The 11,102-nt window shown below is 37.0% G+C and overlaps 2 protein-coding genes across 2 annotated transcripts; one reads left to right on the top strand and one right to left on the bottom strand.

Moving 5' to 3' along the window:
- The first annotated feature begins 477 nt into the window (after positions 1-477).
- On the top strand, positions 478-2,399 carry LOC103964638 (ethylene-responsive transcription factor RAP2-11). Its single transcript, XM_009377584.3, is given in 2 exon segments — positions 478-1,790; positions 1,793-2,399. Coding segments are annotated over 2 exon segments (831 nt in total). The 5' UTR covers positions 478-1,096; the 3' UTR covers positions 1,930-2,399.
- An 877-nt stretch (positions 2,400-3,276) lies between these two features.
- Positions 3,277-6,500, bottom strand: LOC103964645 (tubulin alpha-5 chain). The gene is given in 6 exon segments (XM_009377595.3): positions 3,277-3,876; positions 4,167-4,675; positions 4,935-5,134; positions 5,222-5,309; positions 5,311-5,437; positions 6,145-6,500. Coding segments are annotated over 6 exon segments (1,350 nt in total). The 5' UTR covers positions 6,258-6,500; the 3' UTR covers positions 3,277-3,563.
- Between the last annotated feature and the right edge of the window lie 4,602 nt (positions 6,501-11,102).

Consider the following 11,102-nt stretch of genomic DNA (forward strand, 5'->3'; position numbering starts at 1 on the left):
GAAATCGGACAAAGCAACGATCCGTTACAATCCAATTCTATCGAACCATAGCCATTAGAGCTTTGAATCTTATTTACTTGTTTGGTTTTTGGTTTGTATCTTTTTATGATGCAATGCAAGTCAATTGTTTGGTATGTTTTACGTAAAGATTCCACCAAACACAAGAGAGCGTGCAGCATGAGATTCCTTCCCATTTTTTCTAAGAATACATTTGGAGGGGACCAAATTCGTGCTCCATGTGTCATGCCTTCGTGCTCCCACGAATTTTGATTCTCTCTCCGTTGACCAGCGACTTTGGTGGTGGTGATGACTGAGGAGTGACCACGACATCTACTCACACCCTCCTGGCCCTGCCCTACTTTCTAACCGTTCTTTGACTTTAACCCATTTATTTCATTTATATATTTTTCGTCATCTTAACTTCTTCTTATCTTCTTATCTTTAGAAATTCTAGGTGCAGGACGTATAATTATTCTTCTCTAGACAAGACAAAGTTTAAGATAGAGGGAACGCTTACAGATGAAAATATCACAAAATAACTTACATATGACATTATCACTCGGTGGCTCAATAGTTAGGAACATATTTAAGGTCCGTATTCCAAATGAAACATCTTGATTCGACTCATGACACTAGTAAATCACATAATGATTGTCAGAACTCAAAAAAAGCTAAATGTTGTTGTAAGTCGTCCAAAGCCCCATAAGCTTTTCTTTTTCAAAAAAAAAAAAACTAACGTATGATTTGGTCGCGAGTGAGCATTGAGAAATCAGTCATCCTTTAATAACGAACAAATACAAAATGACGTGCTGACGAGGGAAAGAAAACGAGCTTCCCACTACTACCAAGTACCAAACAAAAACTTTGCCTTGTCCCAACTTTATATACCAGACTCCCCCATTCTTTCTCTTTCATTCATTCACAACTTCTCTTCAAACATTCCTACGGAACATGAAGCCCCAAAGCACTTCGATTTTTTTTATTTTTTATTTTTAATGTCAAATGCTGTTAAAAGCGCTTTGATTATCTGAAAGTGCTTTTAGCTATTACAGAAGCATTCTCAAACAAGCTAACGTTCTCTCTTTCAGCATCTGGCATGGAACATCAAGCCCCGAAGCAGCAAAAGAGAGCCTTTGCCAACAAACAAGGCAAGTCCAAAGAGAGGACCAAATCCAAGTGCAAGTTTGTTGGGGTGAGACAAAGGCCATCCGGGAAGTGGGTTGCAGAGATCAAGGACACAACAAAGAAGATAAGAATGTGGCTTGGAACCTTTGAGACTGCCGAGGGAGCTGCTCGAGCTTACGACGAGGCTGCTTACCTTCTTCGGGGTTCGAATACCAGAACCAACTTCCCCACTCATGTCCCTTCCAACTCTCCACTTTCTTTGAAGATCATAAACCTCCTCAACCAGAAAAAGGGCTTGAAAGAAAGCCCTTCAAGTTCCAACCCCAACAGCCTAAATTCCACCCCTATAGCTACGACTACTAGAATTACTAACAAATATACCACTTTCAGTGACGGTTCAGCCAACTCCATTGCTACTTTTAGTGAGACTTTTCTGCCTGACTGCAAAAGCCAGAAAAATGTTCAGGTGTTTGATGATGCATATAGACCAGACGTCAGCAACTGCATCGGTGTTCTTCAACCGGGGTTGTTTCGTAACCATTTCGGGCGCCAGTGGCCACTCTTAACTGGGTTTGATCAGCTTCCAGTAACCCACGAAGGGAATGATCTAGCGAAAGACATTGGTATGACATCGTCACCTAATGTTGCAGCAGAGCCAGAATTTGAGCGCTTGAGGTAGAGAGGCAGATTTCAGCTTCGACTTATGCAATGAATGGAGTGAACGAGTACTTGGACAATGGTTACGACTCCGGTGATGCTCTCTGGGATCATACTAGTCTCTCTCAGTTGTTCTGCCTCGGCTGATGGCGACTCTTCATCTCTTTTTCTGAGTGATCTTATAGTTTTGATTATTTTGAAGTGAGAGAATTGAAGGGTTATTCTTGAATCTTGAGAGGTTATGTTTAGTGATGCTTTTGAAAGCATGAGAAGCGTAGGAAGCTGTGCGATATCAATAGCTTATACTTCCATTTAAAGATGCAAAATGAACAATATCTTCAAAGTTGCATGGAAGGAATGAGTATTGTAATGATTATGATTCTTGAGTTTCTTGCGTTTACTTAAACATGGGTATCAAAATTTCCTTACTTCCCTTGCGTGTTTATTGACACGCATGGAATAAAAGAAGTACGTAATTTGATACCTGAAGAATCAGGAATCATATCAACGGGGGTTGCTAGTTGATCTCATCACTCCCATTCCTTCTTTTCCTTTCTCGATTCGTGACTTCCTTCATTCTAAGTAACATGCCGTAGTATATTGATATTGGAGAATCACTTATCCGATATAGAACAATTATATATGTTTGATCCGCAATTTCGAACACCATATTACAAGGCATTCAATTAATACGAAGAAGCAGAAATGAGAGAATGAGAGTAGTTGGTGCAATTTTTCAGTGTTGAGGGAAGGTGGAAGATTCCTATAAAACAACCGCTGGACAAAAATACCAGAACTAATCAGCCAGGTTCATCGGTTGTTAAAACATCATATTGCTGCCAACTGATGAAAGCGAAAATTTATCAATGGACCGCATTTTAAAACACAGAATCTCTTGGTCTCTCAATGTTGAAAAATATCTTATGTTCGAATATCCTCTCGCAAAACTTTCAAACTAAAAAAGTAGACTTTTCCGGTTCACCTAACAAGTTAACATGTAACTGCATTTCAAGACAGCGGGTTGGGGTACCGACGAGTGATATTAAGTTATGATCAATACTTAGCTACTCAAAGATAAGTAGAAACTTACTTAAAATTTCTCAAAATTGTTCATTGTCAATTTATAGAACTTCGTGTTTATAATCAGAACCGTTCATATTATAAATCATCCTATAAAGATGGTATCTGCGAAAAAATCAGTTAAAATTAAGGTCATTTAGTCATCAAACTATTTAAAAACAAATGAATTGTATTTGTAAAAGCATTACGAACCACCTATATATTTACTACAATAGATTGACTAAACGACCTTAGTTTTAATTTGTTTTTAGCATAGATGATATTTACAGTATGATTCATAGTATGAACGGTTCAGATCATAAACATAAAGCTATGTGATTAAAACACTAAAGATTTTCGAGTATAAGTTCTTACTCATATTTGAGTAGCAAGTATTGTTCTTAAGTTATACCATGAAACCGTCTTGTAGGAAAATGGAGAAACAACATAAAATACTGTCATATAATGTGTATCGAATTCTCTTCGAAACACCTGGGAAACATAGTAGTGTAATAATATCTTTGAAAGAGAACCATAAACATTCAGGTTCTCAGAAATGTCACTTCATTGATACCACAAAAAAGAGCGAGAAGAACATAATGAGAACTTAGTGACGATTGTGACAATTTCACAGCATGAAGATGGAAAGTGTACTACACAACAAAAGGAGCACAGATAGTCGAAGATGAATGATAAAACACTGTTTCTCTTGCATTACAACACTAGTAACCTTCACTTCCCTCTTCATCATCAACACCTTCGGCGCCAACTTCCTCGTAATCTTTCTCTAGAGCAGCCAGATCTTCACGAGCTTCTGAAAACTCTCCTTCTTCCATTCCCTCACCAACGTACCAGTGAACGAATGCCCTCTTGGAATACATGAGGTCAAATTTGTGGTCAATGCGTGAGAACACCTCAGCCACTGCCGTGTTGTTACTGATCATGCACACTGCTCGCTGAACCTTGGCAAGATCACCCCCTGGTACAACTGTTGGAGGCTGATAGTTAATACCACATTTGAAACCTGTTGGGCACCTGCAGAATTGAACCACCGAACTCGTCAGATAAAACATTTACGTGGACCCGAATTCAGACGGATGATGCACAAACTGTTTATCTGAAAGAAAACTGGTTATTAAAGATCTAAGCAACTTGGCATCAAGATAACTTCAGCTTCATGTATAAATCTCCATTCCTACCGTGTATACTGATGTTCAAGACAGTATGGCATTTGAACAAAGTTTCTTCAGATACATTAGATGTGATTTAAAAAATAAATGAGTATTTTACATCGTTTTCTTTTCCCCTTTAGGCATTGTTCTTACCAGTCAACAAACTGCACAGTCCTTTTTGTTTTGATAGTTGCAACGGCAGCATTGACATCCTTGGGAACTACATCACCCCTGTACATTAGGCAGCAGGCCATGTATTTTCCATGCCGGGGATCACACTTGGCCATCATGCTTGAGGGTTCAAAAACTGCATTTGTGATCTCAGGGATTGAGATCTGCTCATGGTATGCCTTTGCAGCTGAGATAACGGGGGCATATGAGGAAAGCATGAAATGGATGCGGGGGTATGGAACGAGGTTTGTCTGGAACTCTGTAACATCAACATTAATGGCTCCATCAAATCTCAATGATGTTGTCAAGGAGGATATGACTTGTGATATCAGTCTATTCAAATTGGTGTAAGTTGGTCTCTCGATGTCTAGAGATCTCCTGCAAATATCATAGATAGCTTCATTGTCCAAGAGCACAGATACATCTGTGTGTTCAAGGAGGGCATGAGTAGAGAGAACACTATTATAAGGCTCAACAACTGCTGTTGAAACCTGCAATGCAAGAGAATTAAGGCATACATGAGCTTCTTATCAGCAAGTCCTATTAATCACATTATACATTATGAAATAACAAGTGCAGTTGATTTTATATTCTGATATAAGCTAGATAAAATAGAAACGTCTTTTCCACCAGAACAATTTATAAATGCTCAAGTATATCCATTTCTAATTCCATGTTTAATTGCTAAGCCAGAATAAGAAACTGCTGGAACTTATGCAGGATAGTCATAGTATTTGTAAACGTAAGTACCTGCGGAGAAGGATAGATGGTGAACCCAAGCTTTGACTTCTTTCCATAATCCACCGACAAGCGTTCTAAGAGCAAGGACCCCAAACCAGAACCAGTACCACCACCAACAGCATTGAACACCAGAAATCCTTGTAAACCAGTGCAATTATCGGCCAATTTCCTAACTCGATCAAGACAGAGATCTACAATTTCCTTTCCAACTGCAGAACAGAACCAGAAAGGTTAACTCAACAAAATTAACATAATAAAAGAGTTCATTAATGCAAGATAGAAGCAGCATCCGTTACCTGTATAGTGTCCTCTTGCGAAATTATTAGCAGCGTCTTCCTTTCCAGAAATGAGCTGCTCAGGGTGGAAGAGTTGGCGGTAAGTACCCAGTCCTAACTTCATCAATAACAGTTGGTTCGAGATCAACAAATATGGCTCTTGGGACATGCTTGCCTGCTCCAGTCTCGCTGAAGAAGGTGTTGAAAGCATCGTGGGCACTGCCCACTGTGGTATCACTTTGAAGACACAAAACCATAACTGTCCATTAGGCACTCAAATCATCTACAAATTCAAACTTAAAATTGCATGCACATGGACAAAATAAAACACATACAAGCTTGAATTCGCATTTGTCAATAAATCTTTATTATTACTATTATTAAAAGATCAACAAAGTTTTAATGTTAAAACTATGTCCAGAAACCAAAGAACATCATATTTAGTTCCTTAATTACTGTCTCTAATCTGACCAGACTTGGGACGTATCGATTACAACAACCTTGCAAAGAAAGCAAATGCATCCGATCCAGTCGGATTCAAGCGAAATCAATTCTATTTCTTTTATGGCAACTTTAGTTTCGCCATCGAATACTTTCAGAAAATCCATTCCAGTTGAAAATATTTCTGAACCCTATGAGAGTCCACTCAAAAGAACCAAAAACTCCAACAAACTACTGATGTAATCAACAGATACAGCCCCCAAATAAATAGTTATAACAATCAGACATCTGAAATTCATACAAAAGAAGATCTCAAACACCAATATGTTAAAATCAACTATTCCAAATTTCCAAGAAACCCTTTAATAACCAATAATGATAAAATCACAACACATTGATCCACACCACCATTTGAGAAAAAAAAAACCCACCAAAATAAACAAAAAACCAACAAAAAGTGCATATATAAATAGAAATATCGATGGAGATATACAAAAACCTACCTTGGCATCTGGCCATCAGGTTGAATTCCATGCTCGAGGCAGTAGAGCTCCCAGCATGAATTGCCCACCTGAATTCCAGCCTGCCCAATATGAATGCTTATGATTTCTCTCATCTCTCTCTTTTCTCTGATAAAATTTGGAACTTTACGAACTGCAGAAGTCTCTCTTTCTCTCTCTGCTGTGCTGTGTGCTAAGTTACCCCCTGCTTTGCTGTACGCGTGGGTTTTGTGTGCGTGTGTCGCCCTTTTTCGATAAAATGGGAATGGACAGAGATTTGAAGTCCGCTGCTAAAAAGGGGGGAAAATGAGACAGCTCATCTCTCATCCTCACCCTGACATCCTCTCCTCTCTGGTTCTTTCCCTTCAAAATTTAGGAATTAGTAATCCGATCTTTTAAATTTAATCTAACGGCTAAAATAAAGAAGTTAATAAAAACTTTTAAAAGTTATTACAATTTTTTATCGTTGGATCAAATTTTAAAGATTCAGATCATTTGATTTCTGAACTTTGGAGAAAAATCCGAAGAGAACCTCCTTCCCTCACCGTCACCCTCTACCTGCCATTTGGCGCCAGCCTAACCTTGGGTCCCAACTCCCAGCTTCTACATTCATTGGTTCTCAGCTTCAACGTTATTGACTCCTTTGCCCTTCTAGGTCATTCCCCATTTTGGATTAGGGATGGCTACAGGATGGATCGGAAACTAACGTTTTATCTCATCGTAACCATGTCGACATAATACTCAATCGGTGATTCTTAAGCTTGTATCCGTCTCACAAGGAATTCTTCATCGGATTATGGTTACACCCTATCACGCTTGGAACTTGCATGATTCCGTGGCTAATTTCAAAGGGCAATATGGATAAGATGAAAAGTTGGCGGACCAGCTTGCGGTTGCCCATGTGCTGTAAGCCAAGCGTCCTTCGAGTGTGATAGCTGTTGTTAGTGCTGGATGTTACAACCCACCAACTTTTCCTCCTCTAATTTTAATTTATCATTTAATAGTTTCTTATTTTTGGACCGATTTTGATATTTTATGCTTTGTCGCTTCTCTGCTTTTTTAGAAACTGGATTCCCTCCGAATCTATAAAGATCTGAGCTCACTAATCAATGCATCCGGATCATTAAAATTTGATCAAACGGCCCATTTGACATTGATTGCATGAGGTTGAAAGATTTTTGGTTTTGCGGACCAATAGAGTAGGTAGATGCTCCATATCGTTCTTGCAGTGTAGTGTAGGTATAAGGTAATTTGAAAGCGATATTAGAAACCAATTGCACTTGGAGAAAAAAATCTCAATACCGTATTCGCTTGAAAGTGAAGCAATGTCGACCAAAGGACGAGTCTGACATTTCTGCTTCGTTTTGGTTGTGGGACTTTACTGGTTATTCTTGCTTTGGGGGCGTTTCTTCGCAATTTTTCTTTTCGTCTAAATTTATTTTATTTTCTCACTTTTATTTTCCAAAAATTTAGTAGAATAATGAGTGTGTAATTGAAAGAGTAACATCAATGAAAAGGCAGAAACAAAGCATAATAATTAGAGCAGAAATGAGTGCACCTTTTGAATTATTACTAGTAAAATATTGGTTGGTCTGCAACCACAACAAATGGGACAAGTAGAGCATGTGTTTTCTTGGCACATCTATATATGTATATTATTGAATGCTAGCTGTCTATTCTCCTTAAATATGCGAAATGGATATATAATTCAAGTTGGGGGAGTTTTGAGAGAGATTTTTCTTTTATATATTAATAGTATAATATAGCTAGGGTTCCATGCATTATTCTTGTTTGGTTTTATATTTAACATTGGGTTTTGTGATAATAGAGACCCATAGATGCAAAAGCAAATGAAGACTTGCCCGAGCCCATTCGATAGGCCCAAGATAAATTGGAAGCTATTTCAACAAAGGCATAGGGCACATGCTTATGTTTGAAGTGATGGGCAACAGAGAACACCTCACCAACAGCCAAAAAGCATTTTTCAATGACATGAATGAGTAAATAGATGATGACTCACTGTCCTTCGAAAGCTATCAACTAAAGGCAAAGCTGGGATGGTTGGGCCAAATTGTCTATAAAAGTAGAGAAAGACAACATAAACAAGGACGTTCAACCAATTAATCAAAAGACATCTCACTTTGCTCTCAAACAAAGCCATAAACCAGAAAAGCCTTAGTTTGTCAAAACTTTCCCTTTTCAGTCGTAGAATCTCCATAAAAAGCTATCTTTTGTCAAGTTTAGAAGCTCTACTACTTTCCCTTAAAGCCTTAGTTTGTCAAAACTTCCCCTTTTCAGTCGTAGAATCTCCATAGAAAGCTATCTTTTGTCAAGTTTAGAAGTTCTACTACTTTCCCTTAGTGTTGTAGTATCGATTCCCTCTAATAAAATTATTTACTTTTCACCCCTCACTGCATACAAAACCTTGTAAACTCAAAAGAGAAGTGGTTGCCCGACAAGGTTAAATCTTGCCCCAATCTCTTTTGTTTATACTTATATGTAGTAGATCTGTAGTTTAATGCATTTTCCTTCATGTATTCAAGTCATTTTCAACTATTTTTTACTTAAAAGTTTCATTTGCATTCGAATCTATTTAAGTTAGTAAGCATGTTTTCATTAAAGTAGACTTTGATCGAGGAAATGGTTAAAAGGGCTCTGAACTCCCTTCATCTTGGACATACAACGTTATGAATTACAAGTCCTTGTTTACAAGGCAAGAAAAAAAACTTAATGCAGACTTAACCCATATGCGACAATCCTTTGATAAACAAAAAGTTTAAATAACTTGAGGTGCAAGTAGACTACCTAATCCACACCTATTCAAGAATTTGTTATATAAATAACAATGGCACACACAAATATTTGTTAGTTTTGATTGTGAGCCTTAAGACCTACATCAAAGGCCTCACAAAGGCACATTTCAAACTAACCATAAACTTGTCTTGCAGCACATCAAGCAACAAGGTCTTGCCCGACGAGCAAGAAAGAGCCATTTTCCTGGGGAGCTGTGCGAGGGACTAGATCTAGAAATCCAACTTGAACAATTGTCTTTCATGCATCCATGCTAGCTATTACATACGTACGTTATTATATCTAACTTTGGTTATTCCAACGATTTCATTAGAACCTGATTAAGAACCTTGATTGTGATCGGGGTATGAAATTAAACTTTAGGTGATGTTAGGGAGACTAAATTTGTAAACAAAATTGTGTAAACTAAATGATATGTAAGTTGATGATTGGATTATTACTTAAACGTTGATAAACGTGTTCACTCTTATTGGTGATGCATTGTTTAATTTGCAAATTTTGTTTACAATCCAACCGTCCAACACAGTTACCAACTTGGAGAATCTATACTCGTCTGAGTTGTTGATTTTTTATTTTTCATGAAAAGACTTTGCAATATATATATTTTTTTTTCTAAACAATAATGTTAGTAGATTAAATTGTTTATTATTAGGAAAGAAATCGGTAAAGATCAAATATGCACCAGAGCCATGCATGATTGATTTCCACAAGTGAGATAAAACACTAAAGTGGGGAGTAGATTAAATTGTTTATTATTAGGAAAGAAATCGATAAAGATCAAATATGCACCAGAGCCATGCATGATTGATTTCCACAAGTGAGATAAAACACCGAAGTGGGGCGCGGTGTGAGTGCAGTTGGGATTTGGGGGGGGGGGGAAGCTAATGCGAATTTGCAATATTTTTAAGGGGAAAATTTGAAATAGGTCCAATTTTATAGATTACCTTTTGAAATAGGTCCAATTTTTAGTGACTTTTGACATTTGAAATAGGTCCAATTTTTAGTTACTTTGGACCCATTTCAAAAAACCCCTATTTTAAAAGGGTGAGATTAATAACATTTTTTTTTGTTAATTTTAATATATAAACTGTGACTATATATGATGAGATGCCTTGCAATTTGCATGGCACATGCCATATGAGCACGAACACGTAAATTAAACGTACTTATATAAACATATAATTAATCTTCATCACGATATCACGAATGACTACAGATCCAAGTGGTTGCTGGTCACTTGTAATCAGCATACACTGCAAACTTCGATTCTAATTATTTTATTGTAGTAAATTAGTATTTGCATCTTAGTAGGTTGACATTTCACTAACTAAATGGTAATATAACAAGGCGTCAAACTTTATAAGATTTATTAGTTTTTTGAGGTTGGATTTACATTTTCAACACATTCTTTACGTGTAATACGTGCACAACATGTATATTATATGACGTTTGAGCATGTGGATTGCTTTGAGCTCAATATGTGATTTAACTAAATTATTCTGATACCACAAAAAAATTGAACTTTCATTATAAAACTAATTATGAAGTGTTCCCATTTGTTATAAGCACATACAATGTTATTAACTTTTTAACGTGAGACAACCCTCCACATCCTCACACTATCAACAACACCAATACCATCTAAATCTGTTATATAATAAATATGTGATTGATGTTCTAAACACTGTGTAGATTTTTAATTATTAATCAATTAAAGGGAAAATATTCGAACTTAAAACCTTTTTATATAAAAATGGAAGGTACCGTTACAGACTAATCGACTTAATCTACATTTACAAAAACATTGATATTAGATCCTAACGTTTATTATCGAAAAAAAGAAAGAAGAACAAGGCCGAAAGTTTATGAGGATATATTGATGTTGATCACTGCCCCATAACTGAAAGTGACATGAACGATTTTCACAAGGTTGGTATCAAATGTTATTCCCACAAAAATCAAACTCCTCACGTTAGCGATAACTGGTTACTAAATCCTCTAATATATTTCACCCAAAAATAAGAGAAACAGATCCAATATCTTAACCTGGACAGTTTAGTAATTTAATGTTTGTGAATAATCCTTTGGCTGGTAGCATAAGCTGAGGTCCTCGTGAGGCGGACAATGGGCAACACCAATCTTAATTTTGA

Source organism: the organism of the source record quoted next, unplaced genomic scaffold (genome assembly GCF_019419815.1).
Source record: "Pyrus x bretschneideri cultivar Hongxiangsu unplaced genomic scaffold, Pyrus_bretschneideri_v1 Contig5, whole genome shotgun sequence".
NCBI classification, from domain to species: domain Eukaryota; kingdom Viridiplantae; phylum Streptophyta; class Magnoliopsida; order Rosales; family Rosaceae; genus Pyrus; species Pyrus x bretschneideri.